Raw genomic sequence first — 22,301 nt, 5'->3', positions numbered from 1 at the left:
AGGTATTCGAGCATTTTTCCCTGTCTGTCCTGGTAGGCTCACAATCTATCTAATGTACCTGGGGCACTGGGGGGACATGTGTAAAGATATTTGTACCCACAGAACTGTTATATTCCTAGGCCTTTTCTGATCTTCCATTTGCACAGGCTGGGGTGGAGTAAAAGAAGTCTGCTGGTGCCAGCTCCCATGCTTTAGATGGGAGGAAAAGAAAATCTTGTCTTTATGCTCAGAGGACTGATACATGACTGACTGATGTTTAACTTATTAAACAGCAGCAGCAAAATGGCTTGTTTTGCCATTCTATCAGCAATTGTAAAGGGGATATTTACCATTTTATACTCAAATATAAGTCGATCTGAATATAAGTCGAGACCCCCATTTTTCCCTTCAAAAGGAGGAAAAATGGTTGACTCAAATATAAGTCAGGGGCTTAATATTCAAGTGCCATGCCCTGCCAGGATCTGCACCCAGTGTCCTCTCCCTCATGCCCTCCCCCTGCACTCAACCCCCCCTCCCTGCAAAGCTCTGCACCCAACCCCCTTCCCTACCAAGCTCTGCACCCAGCCCCCTGCCCTGCAAAGCTCTGCAACCAGCCCCCTTCCCTCCATGCCCTGAAAAGTTCTGCACCCAGCCCCCTTCCCTCCTCTCCCTACCCTACCAGGCTATTTAACCAGCCCCCTCACTACTTTCCAGTCTCTGCACTTGGACCCTGTCCCCCCCTCCCTACCAGGCTCTACACCCTGTCCCACCTCCTCTTCCACCTCTGGTAGTCTAGTGCTGGCCGGGACAGGAGAAATCCATCCCATCTCCCGTCCCGGTCACTACAAATAAATTTTTTTTTACACCCGCCCCCCCCCCCCCCGTGTACCTTTTCAATTATCCCTGGTGGTCCAGCAGTATATGGGAAGGACCGTGTTCCTGCCCTGCGCACCTTCTTCCGGGGTCAGGGCTTGCAGGCATGCAGGAGCGAGCTTCTGGAGCTCCTGTGCAGCTCTGCACCTCTTGCTGAATGAATGGATGCTGCCAGGTCCCGCAAGAACCCATTGGGATCTCCAGAAGCTCGCTCCTGCATGCCTTTGTGCCGCGAGCCCCAAAGGAGGTGTGCAGGGCAGGAACGTGGTCCTGCACATACACCGCTGAACCACCAGGGATAACTGAAAGGTTCGTGGGAAGTAACAGAAAAGGTATATGGGGGGTAAAAAATGTATTTGTAGCAACCGGGAGGGATCCCTCCTGTCCCAGCCTATCAGAGGCCTGCATCAAGTCGGGTGATTTTCCGAATATAGGACGAGACCTCCATTTTTGGGCCTTTTCCAGTATATACGGTAGTTGCTATTCAGTTTGTTTTCACATTTTCCAAAAGATATCTGCAGGTGTTTGAAAGCTTACCTTTACTCTTCATTTTTGGACTCTGCCCTATCTATTATCACTCTTAGATATACAACTTTCATTTAGCTCTCCAGGATCAAATATTTGCAGCCTCGTTCCTCCACCAGAATAATCCCTATTCGGTCTTATAGGAGAAATATGCAGGATCAGAATACTTACTACTGAGGTATTATGTTTTCCACCAATTGAAACAAATTCTTCTTGCACTCCAAGGTTGGATTTAGTGTCAGGAATACAATCAGCATCAATGTCAGCTGTTATTTCAAGCTATTAATGAAAAAATCAATTACATCAGTTTGAACACCAAAACATAAAATGATATTTTGAGCTACACTGGGTCATTCAGTAAGTTGCTTGACATCTGCATTAGAATAATAATGTATGTTCATTTAGAAAGAGAAGTAAGTATTGTAATATGTGTTGGTGAAATTATTAATACTACTGATTCAGACTTGAATAGATGGATTGTAAACCAAGAGACATAGATTCAAATTGCACTTCACAACTATATTTTTTTTAAATTGTGAGCCCTCCAGAAACAGAAAAATACCTACTGTACCTGAATGTACACCACTTCAACAGCCTTCAGGCTTGCAGGTGTCTTATTATAGGTACAGTAGGTATTTTGTCATAGCAAGCCTGAAGGCTACTGAAGTAGTGTACATTCAGGTACAGTAGGTATTTTCTGTTTCTGGAGTGCTCACAATTTTAAAAAAAGATTAGGTTCTTACCTGGATAATCTTCTTTCTGTTAATCTTTACAGCAGATCAAACAAATGAACAGACTGGATAAAAAGAATTAAACTAGAACTATTTCTTTCGTACTCTCAGATATCCACGGGGTTGATCATTAAAGATCTCAATACCCTGTTGTTAGTGGAATTGAATATCAATCATCGAGTACTTTTAAATACTGCCACCATGTGCTTATAGGGTATAGCAGCAACACTATAAGCTTCACTAAGATAAGTGCATTATACCTACATATTATATTTATTTATTTAATAAGCACATTGTGGCAGTATTTAAAAGTACTCGATGATTGATATTCAATTCCACTAACAACAGGGTATTGAGATCTTTAATGATCAACCCCGTGGATATCTGAGAGTACGAAAGAAATAGTTCTAGTTTAATTCTTTTTATCCAGTCTGTTCATTTGTTTGATTTGTTATCATTTGGACTTGGACCATTGAAGTAGTTCAGTAATCTTTACAGCAGCCCATACATTATGTGATCAATCCCCAGTCGCAAACCTGGGAACCGGCTTTGCAGAAGTGTGTCACTCAGCTTTCACGCACCTCCCTCATTCCCAGTGGCGTATTCAGTAAGTACCAAAGTAATCAATCTCCTCTGGAATGGAATAAAAATAAGGAAGGGTAAGGAGAACTTCCCCACATACATATCTAGTCTGCTTTGCAACTACCGTAATAAAAAGAACAATTATTTTTTAAAAAGATTAGGTTTTTACCTTGATAATATCTTTTCCAGTAGATAGGAATAGTATGCTGAACTTTGGAGTACTCTGTCCATTTTTGTGAGCATATTGCAACTCTTGATACCTCCTACATTTCCCAAGATTCTGCTGCCCCCTTCAGTTCATTCCAAATTATGCAAGAGTTCTAGAGTAAAAGACAGGAGAAGGAGGGACACAGGGAATGCCCTGAAACCATACAACGTAATAACAGTCAATAATGAAACTGTAATGCATAAATGAACCATTGAACAGTAAAACACATCAAATAAAAAGCAACAGCGTCAATATTAATGGAGTTCAATTATCTCTCTATATTCTATATACAATCTGATTCTGAACCCATAGGCCAACTGACAGAGAAGCCTTAACTATGGAAAAAACCATGAAGCATAAAGCAGAACAGGCGCATTACAAATCATCAGGCAGCCGGGGAAGTGGAGGGGGGGGGGGGGGTTCAGCATACCATTCCTATCTACTGGAAAAGATATTATCACTAAGAACTTAATCTCTTTTTCCAGTGCAATAGGAATGGTATGCTGAACCTTAGGAACATATCTAAACAGTCCCTGAAGTCCTGGATGGGAGAGATAAGCTTGCAGAGAGTCCAGGGTCCAAAAGTGGAATCTTCTTGCATTGTCACATCCATCCTATAGAATTTGATGAAAATGTGTAGGGAAGACCATGTTGCAGATCTACATATCATTCTCGATTGGGCCCAAGAGGAGGATACTCTGGTCGAATGTGCTTTTAACGACACCGGGGGTTGTTTGTTGCAGATAATGTAGGTGGAGGAGATTGCTAACTAAATCCACTGGCCTGCCACAGATTGACTCTCTGGTTAGGACAAAGAGATGGTCCAATAGATTAACTCATTAGTCACTTCCAGATAATGCAAGAGAACTCTGCGGATGTCCAGCAGCTTTAAAGCCTTGTCTTTCTTCTTAGAACTCGTAGATTGAAAGGCTGGTTAGCCTGACATCCTGGTTGATATGAAGTGCTAAAACAATCTTTGGCAAAAAAGGAAGGTACTGTATGCAAAGTCACTCCTGTTTCTGTGATCCTTAGAAATGGTTCCCTGCATGACAAAGCTTACAATTCTGTGACTACTCTGGCTGAGGTAATTGCAACTAGAAACACCACTTTGATTGTAAGATCCATAAGAGAAGTTTCTTCTAAAGGCTCATACGGCCCTCCAATGACCCTCTGACACGATGCTGAAATTCCAAGAAGGAAAAGGATCTCAGATTGACGACATGAGACTCAGGGCTCTGTTGAAGAATCTAATAATGTCTGGGTGAGCAGCCAGGGATACTCACGTCTCTTGGCTTCTAAAGCAAGCCGGGCCTGCCATCTACACCTTAGGGGATGCCACTGCAAATCCCTTGCCCAGGCTCACTTGAAGGAAGGCCAGTACCAACAATACTGAGGCTTTGTTGGGCTCCAGATTCTCCTTATTGTACCAGTACTGTAAAGTATCCCATGCCTTGGCATATGCTGAAAGAGTGGATGGTTTCTTGGCTTTCAGTAAGCTGGTAATGACTACTTCTGAATATCCTTTCTTAACTAGTGCTGCACGCTCAAGAGTCATGACATAACACTGAAGCGATCCAGATCTTCTAGAGCAATTGGCCCCTGTGTGAGCAAATATGGATATAAAGAGAGACGGAGATATTCATATATCTGTAGGCATACTAGATCTGCATACCAAGGAAATCTGTGCCAATCTGGAGCCATGAAGATTACCCTCCCTGGGTGAGATGCTATACGACAGACAACCCAGCCTATCATGGGCTATGGAGGAAACACATATAGCAGTCTGGACTTCAGCCATGATTGCACTAGGGTGTCCATCCCTGCACTTCCAGTCTCGTATCTTCAGCTGAAAAACTGAGGCATTTTCTTGTTCTGTACTATTGCCATCAGATTGAACATCCCCAACATCCAACAATATCTTGGAAAGTCCACAGGGCCGACAACCACTCCTCTGGGTCCAATGTCTGTCTGCTTGTACATTGTCCCCTTCAGCTGTGTGTGCTGCCATGATGGCCAGTAGGTGCTTTCCTACCCAAGAGAACATAAGAATTGCCACTGCTGGGTCAGACCAGTGGTCCATCCTGCCCAGTAGTTCGCTCACGCGGTGGCCTTCAGGTCAAAGACCAGTGTTCTAAATGAGTCCAGCCTCACCTGCGTACATTCCAGTTTAGCAGGAACTTTGTTTTGAAACCCTGAAGTGTGTTTTTCCCTATAACAGATTCTGGAAGAGCGTTCCAGTTTTCCACCACTCTCTGGGTGAAGAAGAATTTCCTTATGTTTGTACGGAATCTATCCCCTTTCAACTTTAGAGAGTGCCCTCTCGTTCTCCCTACCTTGGAAAGGGTGAACAGTCTGTCTTTATCTACTAAGTCTATTCCCTTCAGTATTTTAAAAGTTTCGATCAAGTCCCCTCTCAGTCTCCTCTTTTCAAGGGAGAAGAGGCCCAGTTTCTTCAATCTCTCACTGTACGGCAACTTCTCCAGCCCCTTAACCATTTTAGTCGCTCTTCTTTGGACCCTTTCGAGTAATATCGTGTCCTTCTTCATGTAGGGTGACCAGTACTGGACGCAGTATTCCAGGTGAGGGTGCACCATGGCCCGGTACACCGACATGATAACACTCTCCGATCTGTTTGTGATCCCCTTTTTAATCATTCCTAGCATTCTGTTCGCCCTTTTCACCGCCACATTGCACAGACAGCTTCATTGACTTGTCGATCAGAACTCCCAAGTCTCTTTCCTGGGAGGTCTCTCCAAGTACAGCTCTGGACATCCTGTATTTGTGCATGAGATTTTTGTTACCGACATGCATTACTTTACACTTATCCACGTTGAACCTCATTTGCCATGTCGCAGCCCATTTCTCAAGCATGTTTATATCACGTTGCAGATCTTCGCAATCCCCCTGCGTCTTCACTACTCTGAATAGCTTTGTATCATCCGCAAATTTAATCACCTCGCTTGTCGTACCAATTTCCAGATCGTTTATAAAGATGTTGAAGAGCATGGGTCCAAGCACCGAGCCCTGCAGCACCCCACTGGTGAAGCACTTCCAGTCTGAGTATTGTCCATTTATCCCCACTCTCTGTTTCTTATGCTCCAGCCAGTTTTTGATCCACGTGAATATTTCACCCTCGATTCTATGACTCGCAATCTTCCAAAGTAGTCGTTCATGTGGAACCTTGTCGAAAGCCTTCTGAAAGTCCAGATAAACAATGTCGACTGGGTTGCCCTTGTCTATCTGCCTGTTTACCCCCTCGAAGTGCAGCAAGTTCGTCAGACAAGATCTGCCTTTGCTGAAGCCGTGCTGGCTGGTCCTCATCAGACCGTCAGTTTTTCAGCGATTTCTTTATCTTCTTTTAGTACTCCCTTTATTCCATGGTTATCCAATGGCCCCACCGCTTCCAGCAGTTTCACCTCTAGTTGGAGCGATATAATTCTGGTGTCTTCCTGCCGGTTGACATAAGACACTGCTGTGGCAATGTCTGAGACTACTCTTATGGCTCTGCCTTCTTTTGCAGAGCCAGGCACACTGCTCTCAGTTCTAGCCTGCTAATTGACCACTTCCTTTGGGATGATATCCATTTCCACTGCACCAGGCAACTACTGCAGTATGTCCCCCCAGCCGAACAGGCTGTCATTCATTGTCAGTGTGACCTAAGAATTGATCTGAAGTGGAATCTCTTTTGCTAGAGACTGTGGGTGGAGCCACCAGCTCATGCTGCTGCGGGCTGTCTCCATCCAGGGTAAAGGGGCCTGTAGGAAGTCTCTTTGGGGAGCCCAACGAGACAACAATTCATCCTGAAGTGGACACATATGCGCCCTTGCTAAGGGCAATACTTCTATGGCAGCTGCCATCAAGCTCAGAACCTATAGGAAGTGCCACACTGTAGGTACTGGCTGTGACAGGAGGTTCACAATTTGCCCCCAAAGTTTCTGTCTGTGTGCCTCTGGAAGAAAAACTCATCCTTTTGCAGTGTTGAAGAGAACTCTCAGGTATTCCAAAGACTGAATGGGGACTAATTGGCTCTTTTGAAAGTTTACAATTCAGTCCAGACTCTGCAAAGTTTGTACAAATGCTGCCATTGCTCTTTCTCCTTCTTCTTGAGAGGGGGCTTCAATGAGGCAAACACATAGATAAGGATGAACAAGCCAGGCTGCTTTGTGGAAATGAACTGTTACCACTACCATCATCTTGGTGAATGTCCGGGGCACCGTTGCCAGCACAAATGGTAGCGCTGAGAAGGGATAGTGATTCTCCAACACATGAAATCTCAAGAAATTCCTGTGTGCTAGAAAAATTGGAATGTGGAGATAAGCCTCTGTCAAATCCAGGGCAGTCAGAAACTCTCCCGTCTGGACCGCTGCAATGATAGATCTTACCGTATCCATCTAGAAATGCGAAACCCTCAGGGCTGTATTGACATGTTTGAGATCCAGAGTGGGACTCCAGTTGTCAGACTCTTTCTTGGGCATGACAAAGTATATCGAGTATCTGCCTGAGTCTTAAGTGTTCTGAAACTGGTTCTATGGCTTGAATATCCAGCAACCTGTTTAACGCTGCCCATATTTGGACCACCTGATCTGGTCAGTCTGCCGGAGAGTCCATGAGCCAGTCGGACAGAGGGCCTACAAACTATCTTGTAATCTTCTCTGACAATATCCAAGACCCAAAGATCTGTTGTTATGCTTTCACAGGCCTCCAGAAAGTCCGAGAGATGGCCTTCGATTTTCTGAAGGACAGATGGAGGCCTGGCATCATTGCAGCTTCTTGGCTGCCTTTGTGGCCCGGGAAACTGTATTTTGGATTTTCCAGCTTCCGGAATATCTTTGTCTGGAACCCTGATAGGTTCTCTGGGAAGAGCTTCCTCAGGCATACTGGTAAAAACATTGGGACCCCTGAAAGGAGCTCTGGTTCTGGCTTGAGGTCTGCTGTCCGGTAAGGACTTGGGACAATGATCTTGCACACTGACCATAAGATCATCCAGGCCTTTGCCAAAAAGCATCTGACCCTTGAGCCTGCAAAGTGTAGCCGTGGGTTGGGTTGGATGGTCAACTTCAGAAAAGTCTGCTGGAGGACAATAAAACTTGATCTTGTGAACCTCTTGGATGATGTCTAAAACTCAGCGGTCCAAGAAAATTGGTTCCCACTCCCCCCAAAATGTCTACAGCCTCCTACCAATGTGTGGAGGTAGGGCAGCCAACCTGACATCATTGGGACTTTTTGGAAGTTGAGCTAACACGAGACTCTCAGGGTTGCTGGCATATGGAAATGCCAAATTGTTGACTGACTCCTTGGAAAGATCTCTGAATGGAAGAACTAAGGTAATATTGGCAAGAATGGTTAAAGGAACAAAAATTACCTCTACTCCCCTTCGGGGGAGGAGGGCAGCGAGGCCTGCTCTCTTGCAGATACCTAGACTGGCAATCTGCCATACTGGCCATAAGGTCATCTTGGCCTTTACCAAAAAGTATTTGTCTCTTGAAGGGCAGTCTGCTTAAAGTGATTTTGGAGGCAGAATCATCTGCCCATTGCCTGATCCAGTTCATTCTGCAGGCAGAGACCATATACCCCAACACCTTACTCATGACCCTGAGAATGTCATATACAGTGTCCCCTTCCAGCTCAAGCTGGGGGCAAACATCCTCCTCCTCCTCAGAGGGACTTTGTCTCAATCTGGTGTGACAGGCACATGCTGCAAAGGATGCTGCTGCTGTAGCTTTGATTCCCTCAGCCAGCACTTCACACTGTCTCTTTAGAGCCATGTCCACCATGTGATCTTGACACAACTCCTCCCCCAGTTGGGAGACCATGCATTTGGTGGCCTGAGTCACTGCGGCATCCGCCTTTGGCTGATTAACAGTTACTGGAACTCCGGCACCATTGGGTAGAGCCTGGACATAGCCTTTGCCACCCACTTATCAGTAACTAAAGCAGTGAGCTTCTCATGAACCTGCACTGGGAACTGGAAGACTGCACCTTCAGCTTCAATTCCTTGATCACATCCGCTATAAAATGATGGACAGAAACAGACTTGAACAGCCAGCACCTTTGGTCGAGTACCACAAACGGTCATCACCCTGGTCGAGTGCCACAAACACATCTTGGCTGCTGGACCCAAAGAGGGACCCGGATTCCTCCAGGAGATCCTCTGAGCTCTGTGACAATAAAGGCATGGAGTCTGACCTCCAATCTTGCCAGGCCAGCTCTGAGTCATCGCTGAAACTGGGAGCCAGCTTGTTCTTCAGTGGAGAGTCTCAGGAAATGGAGGCATTCCCTGGATTAATAGCGATGCATATGATTTGGAGAAATCCTTATGCAGGTGGAATAAAGGAGCCCTGCATGACTTCAGACTGGGCTTTCATGGGTTCCATGGACTCCATGCATCTATGCACCATGCCTTCACTAATTCAGGCTTTGAATGGGACTTACTTCCTATCTCACAGACTCACAGCAGTTTCCTAGCCCTGGAGGACATGGTTGGGGCTAAGCTTGAGGCCCCTGCCCCTCCCTTGCATATTATGTGGAATACAGTACATGGATGCTCCTCTACTGGCCATTAGATACAAATTTAATATGAAATGGTGTCAAAACACCCTGAGGAGTCCATCTCAGTCAATTTTAGTAAAAATTGAGGGGTTTTAAAGCAGATAGAGGCTTCAGAATAAAAGATAATTTAAAATCCAAGATGGCTGCCGCCAGAAAAATTGCACCAAAAAATGCCATATGAGGAATTTAAAAAAAAACCAAAAAAAAAACCCCACTGAACTAGAGGTTTTGGAGGTGGGGGCCTGAACCCTGAAAACCCACAAAAATGGAGGGGTTTTCCTCCCGATTTTCTCATAGAAATAAATAAGGCTGAACTTACAAATCTATAAAGGTGCCTGCCAATCTGCTTTCTTGCAGCTGGAGAGAATGGAAAGGACTTTCTGCTTCAGAAATTCAATGAAATGGCTCCAAACCTGGAAATCTTCAGGCTGCCAGTCGGATCAACCCCCATGGTACCCCACAGTATGATGGAGGGAGCAAATATGCAACCAGCTCCTTGATACTCTTGAGGGTTTTTGCACAGGGATCCTACAGCCTGCACTCAAGCCTCTGAAAAATTCAGAAGATGAGCTGGCCCCCAGGGGAACGGACCCAGAATCCTGAAGAAGTACACAGCAGGCTGGCTCCATAGGTTCACCAAAGGATTTGCCCTGCAAGCTGCAGTCTGCCTCGATGGAACCTGCATCCTTTCCCAAGCAGAGAACCCACAAATTAGGGGTCTTAGGGCATCAAGGCCTCAAAAATGAAACTTACAACCGAAAATAATAAAAACAGAGCAGATCAGAAACACCCCTGCACAGTTCGCTAGCAAAAGGAAAAGCTGAAGGGGGCATTCCACTCCACGGGGAATGAGTGAAGTGCTTAAAGCTGTGACACATTTCTGCAAAGCTGGTTCGTGGCTGGGGATTAATCACCTAAGTATGAACTCCTGTGTAGATGTAACAGAAAACAGAGTTAAAGTGGGTTAATTGGTTTACATTCTACTATACTAACCACTAGGCTGACCCTCTGCTCTACATGGACATGTATGTGGTCATTTTCTAAGAATGCTGCTTCACAAAGATCAAAATGCCCCTCCACGTTTTCTTGGTTCAGGGAATCCTGCGACCACTTGTAAGATCTGACAGTGTTGTTTATGTCACACTTTCAATTTATAATTTGTCGTACTCCAACAAGGAATACAAGATGGTTTAATGAACGGATCATTATCCTCCATAGTTTGTGATTGCAACTTTATTTTCTTGGAGGAAAGAAAAAGGTTACTCTTCCCCATCCATCTTACAACCCTTTAACCCAAATAGTATAGTGATATAGGAGTCCTTATTCAGCGTGTTTTAAACAGGAAGGAGGGGCTTCTGTCTCTTCATGGGATCCTCTGGTTAGAACTGGGGCAGTATGGGGGTAGAGTCGGGGAGGAGTCAGAAGTTATGCAACCACCAGTGTTATTCAATACCAGTGCCTGAACAGCTTACTGGACAAGTTGAATTGCACAAAGGCAGCCTTAACTTTCCTGGATTAGCTATGTGAGTACAGTACTGAAAATCGACTGCAGTTGCATAATTTCTTCGCACCACCAATGTCCTAGATGTTTAGTTACGGAATCCAGATATAGCCAAGCAGTGAACACCCATGTCTAATTCATCTGGCAGTGATCAGCATTTAAAGACAAATAGCACCACTTATATTGACCCAATAGTGAATGATGGCAGATAAAGATCAACTCATCCATTCAGTCTGCTCAGTTGAAATTATTCATCATTTTCTACCACTCTGAGCAGATGGGCTTATAAACTTCCCATATGTAATCAAGCATGTAAGCAAGTAACAATTTTGGGATATGCCTGGGCACAGGTATGGAAGCCAGTAATGGCTGCAACATGAATAATGGAATGACATCTCCTCTGAGGTGCTTCACAATGGTTGGTTGTAAGGGTTGCTACAATAATGCAGCTGTCTTCCTTTAAGGCTCATATAAAGTCATTATCTTATGAATTGTCTTCTCTAGGGGTTAGCGTACCCCAGGATTCTGTCTTGGGACCTCTTCTTGTCTCTCTCTATACCTCTTCTCTCAGTGCCCTGATCTCCTCCCATGGCTTCCAGTATCACCTATATACTGAGGACTCCCATACACCTCACTACACCTGAAATTTCACCTAAAGTCCAAGAAAAAGTCTCTGCTTGTTTGGCTCACATTGCTGCCTGGATGTTCTGCTGTCATCTGAAACTAAATATGTCCAAGATTGACCTGCTCCTCCTTCCTCCTAAACCCTCTGCTTCTCCTCCTCCTTTTTCCATCTCAGTAAATAATACTGTCATTGTTCCAGTCTCCTCTGTTTGAAACCTTGGAGTGGTCTTCGATTCAGACTTCTCATTTTCTTCGCACATCCCACAAACTGCTAAAAACTGTCGCTTCTTTCTTTTCAATATCAGCAAAATTTTCTCCTTCCTCTCTGACCACACTACCCAGACCCTTTTCCATGCTCTCGTAACTTCATGCTTAGATTACTGCAATCAACTTCTAACTGGTATCCCGCAGTGTCGCCTCTCCTCCTTGCAATCTGTGCAAAACTCTGCTGCATGACTTATCTTCTACCAATCTCGCTACGCTCATGTCACCCCTCTCCTTAAGTCATTTCACTGGCTCTCTATCTGCCATCGCATACAGTTCAAGATCTTATTTCTGACCTGCAAGTGTGTTCATTCTGCTCCTCTCTCCTTATACGCCTCCCAGAGAACTCTGTTCCTCAGATAAGCTGCTCTTAACTTTACCCTTCTCCTCCACTGCCAATTCCAGACTTCGTTCCTTTCATCTAGCTGCCTCCTATGCCTGGAATAAATTACCCGAGTTTGTCCATCAGGCCCCTTACCTTTAATCGCGACTCTGTTGTTTGTATCATCTATTTTGTTTATAATAAAACAGATTTGAACATAAAAGCAGACTGAAAACCCACTTTTTTGGTATAGCCTTCAATCCTTAACCCTACTCCTCTGCCCTCCAACCCAGTCTGCTGATTATCCATTCCCCTTAACTGTATCCATGACATCCTGTTTGTCTGTCTTGGCTGTTTAGATTGTAAGCTCTTTCGAGCAGGGACTGTTTTCTTCTCCTTTCTGACTCTGTGCAGTGTTGCGTATGTCTGGTAGCACTATAGAAATAATTAATAGTAATAGTAGTCTATAGTTTTCACCTAAAGTTAGTAGCATGGGTCACAAACATGATCTTTTTTCAAGTTTATTTAAACTTCTTACTCCACTTATTGGGGATAATCTTCTAGGTGGCTTACAATTTTAGGTAGGGGATGAAATTGTGAGTTTAGCATGAACATGACTTGTAAGGAATGAGGGTAGAAATACAAAATGTAAAAAGGATAGTAGGGAAAGTGAAAGTGTCTTCAAAGAATCATCCTGAGCTGACTGTATATGGAGTATATGGATCAGCTTAGGCTTAGGAGTAGGCATCCTTAAAAAGAAAAGTTTTCGGATTGTATTTGAATCTGTTGAGGGAAGTTTGGACGCATAAGGTAGTGGGGAGATAATTCCACAGAGAAGAGACTTGGCCATGTAATTCACGTGTTCATGAATTTTCTCCTGGTATGTAGGGATAGTGAAACAGTTTTGAATGACTGTAGACACCTGGAAAACCTCACAATGCGATTTCATCATCATTTTAAAACTACTGTACCTACCTCAAACGCCACACACTGATATTTCAAGCAACTAAAATTGTAAGAAATACAAAAAATACCCCATTTAAACATTCATGCTTAAGCAGTAGGTGATATACCTCTTCTACAGTTTCTTCTATCTCAGCAGGAACAGGGTTTGGAGATCGTAGACTTTTAGGAACAAACACAGGAGCTTTGTTAACTTCCTCTGGAGGAAGATGATAACTCTCTTCTTCATAATCTTGTTCGGGATCTCCATCATCATCTTCATCTTCATCCTCCTCTTGTAAGGCTCTGATGGTCACAAGGAATGTCTTATGTCTTTTTCCACAACACTTGCTGTTACGGCCTTTTGACCCTCTACCTTTGGGAGCATATGGTTTGGGTTTTTGTGGAGTTCTGCCCTTTTCACAAATGGCTTCAGATTTAGAAGCAGGAACAGCTTTCATTGGTTTTGGCTGTTTACACTGTCTTCCCAACCTATATATATATATATAACAAAAAAAAAAAATTATCTTGGATCCAGGAAGACATTTTTAACCAATATTAGTGCTAAATATCAATCCATCCTCCATATAAACCCTATAAGTTATCCTTATGAAAAAATTTCTATTAAAGAAGTGCTCACATAGGGGCCCTTACACGAAAAGATATTAGAATTTTAGCTTAGTGCATCTTAATGCAGGACTTTCCATATGTTAATCCCAGCTTCAACATAGCACAATTAAAAGCAGTTTTGAATTTTTTTCTGGTTATGTGCAATGTTTGCACTAGTTTGCATTACCTGTAAATTACCTGTAAAAAAAAAATATATTAACACAGGGGCACTTAGAACCTCCCTTTATTTAGGTGGCGCTAAATGCTCTCATGTTAACTCATCATTAGCCAGTAAGCATGTGCTACTGCAAATGCATTAAAGGCCAGATTCCATAAACAACACCTGACCCTAAGCACCTAGATCAGCACACCTAGCCAATCTAGGTGCCTAAGTTACCCACCTATTATGAAGCCACGACAGGAATTTTTATTGCTGGCCACGTTAGTATTAGCTCCGACGCTTATAGGAATTCTATGAGCATCAGAGCTAACACTGCTGCAGCTGGCGATTTAAAAAGTCAACCCGGCTTCATTAAAGGGGAGTTAATTATTTTAATTGGCGCTATTAATTGAAAAGTGCCATTGAAAAGCAATTTTAAAAATATAATTAGCTGGTAGGCATCTACTCCAAGGCACCTACCAGAAAGTAGGTGTGATTAGGGGCAGATTCTGGGTGGATTTTGGGTGTTATTCGACATATGTGCACACATTTAGGCCAAGAAAACCCTGGCGTAAATGGAGTGTGCCTAAGGTTCAGCATCTACTAGTGTCTAAAACTGCTTAGGTGCCACTAGGTGCGATTCTATAAATATGCCTAGTAGATGACTGACAATCGCATTCCTTGGCAACTAGGAGTTATGCACCGTTTACAGAATCAGGGCCTAACTGGTTAACATTTCCAGAAATGATTTTCAAGGGTGATGATGTGGAGGAACTGAAAGAAATCTCGGTAAATCTGGAAGATGTACTGAGCCAAATCGACAAGTTAAAAAGTGATAAATTGCCAGGACAGGATGGTATACATCCCGGGGTACTAAAAGAACTCAAACATGAAATTGCTGACCTGCTGTTAGTGATCTGTAACCTGTCGCTAAAATCGTTTGTAGTATCTGAAGATCGGAGGCCAATGTTACGCCAATTTTTAAAAAGGGCTACAGGGGAGATCCGGGAAATTACAGACCAGTAAGCCTTACTTCGGTGCCGGGCAAAATGATAGAAATGATTATAAAAAATAAAATTGTGAAACAAGAAGACAAACATGATTTAATGAGACGGAGTCAGCATGGGTTCAGCCGAGGGAGATCATGCCTCATCAATTTGCTTGAGTTCTTTGAAGGTGTGAATAAACATGTGGATAAAGGTGAACCGGTTGATATAGTGCAATGGTAGGCAAACTCATTACTCAAAAGAGCCAAAGATCAGCAGTACAACGATTAAGATTTCTTTTGAGAGCCATACTCTGCGCCTGCTTGCGCTACGACGGCTACATCAACCCAAATGATACCCTGCTCGCCCACACGTAGTCGAAATTGATTCGTGGCAGAGCCTAGAGAATGACAGAATGACACGGGGGAAAAAAATTTGTCTCCGTCCCTACCCCGTCCCCGTGAGCTAAGTTCCCATCCCCGCAAACCATCTGATCCCTCAAATAGTTTTATACTGAACTTATTATATTAAAGTATAAAAAGAAACAATATTCTGTACAACTGTCAAATTATAAATCAGTGTCTTCTCCCCACTCTCTCTTCCCCATTTCCCTTCAGCGTCCTCAGCCCACTCTCTCTCCACTTCCCTTCAGCGCACGCACATAAAAACAAGCAAGAAATTTTATATCATTTTCTTTCTATTCATTCATAGAAATTAAAGTCTAAATAATGTAGTCACATAACAAAACATGATTTTACAAAAATAATTCCCTGCATAGGCAAACCTGCAAGGATTACTAGATGTCTTTCAGCAGCTCCCCCTCCCTCCCCATGGCCAAGTCAAAATGATCTACCAACAATAAAATTTTAAAAGTCACAAAGCACACTGTATGCAGAAAAAATGTTATCATTTATATTCTGCAGGTTTTCAAAGAGGTCAAGGCAGAAGACTTTATGCAATGTCACCTCAGTAACATTTATACAAAAATAGACAAATATACCCCTGTCAGAATTGACGTCGGGAAGGTTTGTGGGCTGGTGCCTGGACCTTCCTTCTCTTTAGTTGTGATGGGTGGCTGTTGGCAGCGGACCGGGGAGAGGGGTGTTTGAAGCGGCGGTAGGCAGCAGCAGCGGGGGCCGGTCTGGGGGAGGGGAAGCGATCGCCTGTTCCATTGTCCCCATGCACAGCTTCGGGACGCTGTCCCTGAAAATGGGACATTTCGGCGTCCTGAAGCTGTGCGTGGGGACGAGACAGGGGATCTAAAAAGGGGACAGTCCCGGTACTATTTAACTTATTTATAAATGATCTGGAAATTGGAACGACGAGTGAGGTGATTAAATTTGCAGATGACACTAAACTGTTCAAAATTGTTAAAACGCATGCGGATTGTGAAACATTGCAGGTGGATTTTAGGAAATTGGAAGACTGGGCATCCAAGTGGCAGATGAAATTTAATGTGGACAAATGTAAAGTGATACACATTGGGAAGAATAACCTGAATCACAGTTACCGGATGTTAGGGTCCACCTTGGGGGCTAATGCCCATTAAAAGGATCTGGGTATCATTGTAGACAATACAATGAAACCTTCCGCCCAATGTGCGGCAGCAGACAAAAAAGCAAACAGGATGCTGAGAGGAGGTATGATTGAAGTCTACAAAATCCTGAGTGGAGTAGAACAGGTACAAGTGGATCGATTTTTTGCTTTATCAAAAATTACAAAGACTTGGGGACACTTGATGAAGTTACATGGAAATACTTTTTAAAACCAATAGGAGGAAATTTTTTTTCACTCAGAGAATAGTTAAGCTCTGGAATGCGTTGCCAGAGGATGTGGTAAGAGCGGATACCGGAGCTGGAGGAAAAACCTGGAGGAAAAATCCATAGTCTGTTATTGAGAAAGACAAGGTGGAAGCCACTGCTTGCCCTGTATTGGTAGCATGGAATATTGCTACACCTTGGGTTTTGGCCAGGTACTAGTGACCTGGATTGGCCACCATGAGAACGGGCTACTGGGCTTGATGGTCACTGGTCTGACCCAGTAAGGCTGTTCTTATGTTTCTTTGCACATTCTCCTCCCTGACATAGCCCCCTCCAAAAAATATTTTTTTAAAAATAGCTAACATGTGTATCATTCTAAAATATATGTCAATTTTAGCTTAGGTTGTAAAATTGAACAAATAAATTCAAGTTAGAGTGTTGACAGTTATGAAGATAATTTTAAAAGTTATTCATAAGCATATAACAGAGGTTTATGCGTGGAAATGATTTGTTATGAAACTGCCTAGAGTATATCTAGATAAATGTGCATAATCCAGTGGTGAGCAGAAACGTTCCTGGAGAAGGGTTTAAAAACACACACATTTTTTTTCAAAAGTACACTTCTTCTTCCATAATTGGGGGGTTAGGGGTAGAGCTGGCCTGTGAATATATAAAAATCACAAATAAATTTAAGGCCAACTCTAACCCACCCCCGCCTCCCTTCCAGACCTCTCCACTGTACTTACTTTTTAAAGCCTGATGGTCTAGTGGTGAAGCGGGACAGAAGCGATCTTCCTACGCTCCTGCCCCGTATAGAGCCGGGAACAAAAATGGCTACTGTGAGTTTCCTTGAGACCATGGGAACGCACGGCAGTCATTTTTGTTATAAGTTCTGCACAGAGCAGAAGCGTAGGATGAGCACTCCTGCTCTGCTTCACTGCTAGATCACCAGGTTTTAAAAATCAAGAAAATGAAGAGTTCCAGGAGGTGGGGGTGCGTCACCCAGACAAAAACCGCGAATAACCGAAGTCGTGAGTTCTGAAACCGTGAATATGGAGGGGGATGTGTATGTACGTAACACTTTCTGGAAAACTGTGTGTATTCAAAAGTAGATGTAGATGTAAACATATATATAATTTCAAACATGTAATGTTCAACTGGAAAAGTACTGCCCTTTAAAAACTGCAATAACTTAAGCACACACTAGCTGCACAATTTAAGAGGCCTGTTAAAATTACCCATGTAGAAGGTAGTTTTCTAAGAAGTATTTTTCTAAGGGTAAAAATGTTTTATATACAAATGCCCGAAGAGTATATGTCTAAACTTATGTGCATAAGTTTAGCCAACCTGACTGGAGAGTTTTCGGGATGCAAAGTTGTGGCTGGATTTGGACATATGGATAGAAATTACCTTGCACGAATTTACACCTTATGCGAGTTTCTTAGTACATTATACATGTCCTTGTATAGTTCATAAATATGTGCACATACATCTCAATTCTTTCCTTCACAAATGTCTACATACCAATTGAGTAAAGGTAGGCACAGTCTTTTTGTATGCTTGTGTTTTATAGATATACTAGCAGATTTCCCAGAGTTGCCCAAGTATTTATTTATCCTGGTTATTTATCCCAGTCTCTGAAGCTCTAGATGTATCAGCTTCTTGCGCAGCAAAAATGGCCCTCTCTTTGGGGCTGAAATTGCACTTAAACGGCATCGGAAGTGTCAGCATTCATCTCAGTGAGCCCGAAAACTATGGATTAGACACTAACCTTTCATATCCTGTAGTCGGGCCTCATGCTGCTATACTGTCTCTGAAGCTCTAGATGTAGCAGCTCTCTCGTGTCCTCTCTCCCTGTCCTCAGGAGTTTTTTGTCTACGCTGTTTGTTTCATTTTTTTAACATTTGATTGCATTTGGCCAATTGCCTTACGTTTCCTTGGAGGCATTGTTACAGTGTTTGGTTGAAATTTCTCTCTGCAGTAACTGTGCTTGCAAAACTATGGATTAGACACTAATATCTGTCGTTTTGGAGGCATTGTTACAGATAGTAAGTGATATGTATACTAAGTTTGTTTGAAATCGCTCCATGCGTTTTCAAAGTTATGCTGGAACATACATATAGCTTTAATATAACAGGCTATTCATAGACTGGTTTTAATTTATAACTCCAATGCACACATACTCCAGTCTTCTTTTATGATCCTCAGAGGGCTAGAGAACCCTTATGGTTTATGTGAAACAAATCACAAAAACCCGATCGTCATAGGATCAATATTTTCTACCTTTTTATATTTTTATGTATTTTAATAACTTTTATAAATTTTTAAGCTATAGCAAATTTTTCATATTTTTATATATATTTAACTTAATATTAGCAGCCGATTTTTGGGAGCGCCTCTACCAACATGCACATGTTTCAAGAATACTTTTCATCAGGGAGCCTCTACCCTGAAACATGTGCATGTTGGTAGAGGACCTCCCAAAAATCGGCTGCTAATATTAAGTTAAGTATATATAAAAATATGAAAAAGTTGCTACAGCTTAAAAATTTATAAAAGTTATTAAAATACATAAAAATATAAAAAGGTAGAAAATAGATCCTATTTCGATCGGGTTTTTGTGATTTGTTTCACATAAACCATAAGGGTTCTCTAGCCCTCTGAAGATCATAAAAGAAGACTGGAGTATGTGTGCATTGGAACATACATATACACATACATCCAATTTTATTTATATATATATATATATATATACACACCCACACACCCAAGCACAATTTTATAAATGTTCTTTTCTGCATATAAAGCAGACCTTACATTTTAAAATGTTTTATAAAAGTATCCCTCAAACATCCATCACTTACCAATCAGATGATTTCTACCTGTCAGACACAAATTAATTGCACTTAAGAATTAATCATATTGCTGCATCTCCTGCCTCTTTTAAATATCTCTTCTGCTCTCTTCCACTCTCAACCCCTTTTCTTGGTGTTATCTAGCATCTCCCCCCCACCTGCATTTCAACATCACCAGTCCCTTGTCGTAGTCTACATTAATGATGGTTTTCAGTTGCTCCACAGCAGCAGCAGCATCAGCACTGCACACTTGCTGCCTGCAGCCTAGTCTGAAGCTTTCCCTCTGACTTCCAGTGCAGAAATAGGAAATGGATGTCAAACGAGGCAAGATGCGCCAGAGGGAAAGCTTTAGAGCAGGCCACAGACAGTGCCACTGCTACTTATCATTTCTATAGCGCTGCTAGACGTATGCAGTGCTGTACATTAAAACATTCAAGAGACAGTCCTTGATCAATAGAGTTTACAATCTAATCAGACACAGAGGACAAGGGGTTAGGGAGTTTCTCAGGCATGGCTACTTTACAAGCGAGTGGGGGCTTAGACGTTAAAAGCAACCTCAAAAAACAGAAGACCACCTTTAAAGGTCTATTAGTGGGGGGGAGGGGAAAGAGATGACAAATTGTTAATACAGAGAGGACAATGAGCTGTAGACCTGTAAGTACAACTGGAAGGGCCACCAGTACAATCTATGATAGAGGGGTTGATCTTGGAATAGGAGGGAGGAAGATTATCCATTCTTTGTGGAAGAAAAGGTGGATGGGATTTAATTTACTGCCTTTCTGTGGCTACAGTCAAAGCAATGTATAAATTATACATACAGGTTCTTATTTTGTATTTTGGGGAGAGCCATGAGCATGAATATATGCTGGCAATAAATTCAGTCTCTTAAATCCTGAAGTAGCCTATTGGCAAAACCCTGGCCACCGTTGGAAGGATCATGTTTTGCTCTTTACTGCAGATGGGAAGCTAAGTTTGATTAATTCTCAATATTAAAGGATAAGAACTGTTTCATATGTGAAAATACACAGTGAAGGTTCTCTAACAGACTAACATATTCATTTCTAAGTTTGTGAAATTGATTGATATAAACATTTTTACATTTAAAAGCACATTATGTTAATTTTGAGATACATGCTGGAGTTTTTTCTGCCTGTAATGTTAATCTACCCTTTCATGTCAGAGGGTAACTTCCCCTGATGAGTTTTTTTTCTCCAGTTTAAACAAGAGTAGAGTGTCTGCATAGTAAGTACTGTTCCTTTTGCTCTTAGCCTTATGTATATGGTAGTGAATGATTGATTAAGGCAATCAGGATTTTTTTGTTTTTCTGGATTAAGTGACTTGCCCAGAGTTAGAAGGAACTGCAGTGAGAAATAAATAATTTCAATCAAAATGCAGCTGTAATAATCATTATCATTTATTTATAAAGGATGGTAATCATAGAAACACAGAATATGATGACAGATAAGGTCCATCTACACTACTTAGCGTCTTTTCCAGTTGCAAAACTGTAATACACCCCTTTCATTTCTCATTTTACCTTCATTATTCTCAACTAAGGATCCTCTGCTGTTATTTTGCCTCCACCAGCTCCTAGTAAGCAATTCCAAGCATCCTCTACTCTTTTTGTGACAAAATATATTCTAATTTTATTCCTTATTCTTTCCCCTTTCAATGTTTGTTTGTTTTTTTAGAACTTCTTGCATTAAAATTGAAATTTTTCACAATCCTCTTGCGATTTTACAACTTTGTGTCATTAGCAAATTTAATTATCTCACTAGTTATTCCAAGGCCCAAAACTAATTATACTTTCCACCTTGAATCTCATGTACTGACATAATGTATCTTTGCGGTATATAAACCTAAGGCTTAGTTTAGTTTAGTTTATTGTAATCCACCTGCACCCCATGTACTGACAAAACAGTATCTTTATTGTAACCCATGTACTGACTAAATGTATCTTTATGGTAACCCACCTGTATCCCTTACACTGACAAAATGCACCTTGATAGTAAACCACTTGTATTGTAACCCACTTGCATCCCATGTACTGACAAAATGAATCTTTAATGTAAACCACTTGCATCCCATGTACTGACTAAACGTATCTTTATTGTAAACCGTTTCTATCCCATGTACTGTCAAATGTATCTTTATTGTAAACCGCTTCGAACTTCACGGTATAGCGGGATATAAGAAATAAATTATTATTATTATTCCCATCTCTAGATCACTGATAAATATGTTAAAAATCAGAAGTCCCAGCCCAGACCCCTTGGGAACCCCACTATTTACTCTTCTCCATTGGGAATATTGACCATTTAAACCTACTCTCTGATTTCTGTCCTTCAACCAGATCTTAATCCATATAGGACATAACCTCCTACCCCATGAGTCTGGTAGCTCAAACTGTTTATTTAAGTCTGCCATTCATAAGAACATAAGCAGTGCCTCCGCCGGGTCAGACCATAGGTCCATCCTGCCCAGCAGTCCGCTCCTGCGGTGGCCCAAACAGGTCATGACCTGTCTGAATCACCAGAAGGGGCCCCCTTGCCACCTTAGTTTCTCATTGAAGTCCTATCTTCCCATCAAAGTCCTAACCCTCCGGTCTTGCACATGCACGACCTGGTTGGCTTTCTATACTTATTACCTGGTTAGCTTTCTATACTTGTGTTACATCCCAGCACCTCTCTCAGTATCCCACGATCCCTTTATCCCTCAGGAATCCGTCCAATCCCTGTTTGAATCCCTGTACCATACTCTGCCTGATCACTTCCTCCGGTAGCGCATTCCAAGTGTCCACGACCCTTTGGGTGAAGAAAAACTTCCTTGCA

At 42.4% G+C, this 22,301-nt stretch overlaps 1 protein-coding gene across 3 annotated transcripts in view; it reads right to left on the bottom strand.

The window, feature by feature from the left end:
* Nucleotides 1-22,301, bottom strand: part of BDP1 (B double prime 1, subunit of RNA polymerase III transcription initiation factor IIIB) — a 324,783-nt gene that overhangs the window by 88,829 nt on the left and 213,653 nt on the right. For all 3 annotated transcript variants that reach the window (XR_004537715.1, XM_033928971.1, XM_033928981.1), the window contains exons 26-27: nucleotides 13,232-13,592; nucleotides 1,549-1,656 (exon numbers count right to left, since the gene is read on the bottom strand). Coding sequence is in view for 2 of the 3 variants with exons in the window: in XM_033928971.1 (XP_033784862.1) it covers nucleotides 1,549-1,656; nucleotides 13,232-13,592 (469 nt within the window). In the remaining variant the exon portion in view is untranslated. The remainder of the gene's footprint in view (nucleotides 1-1,548; nucleotides 1,657-13,231; nucleotides 13,593-22,301) is intronic.

The sequence above is a fragment of the Geotrypetes seraphini genome, chromosome 1, assembly GCF_902459505.1.
Source record: "Geotrypetes seraphini chromosome 1, aGeoSer1.1, whole genome shotgun sequence".
Lineage (NCBI taxonomy): Eukaryota > Metazoa > Chordata > Amphibia > Gymnophiona > Dermophiidae > Geotrypetes > Geotrypetes seraphini.
Note: the sequence above shows the minus strand (reverse complement) of the source record. Positions and strands in the feature narration are given on the sequence as shown.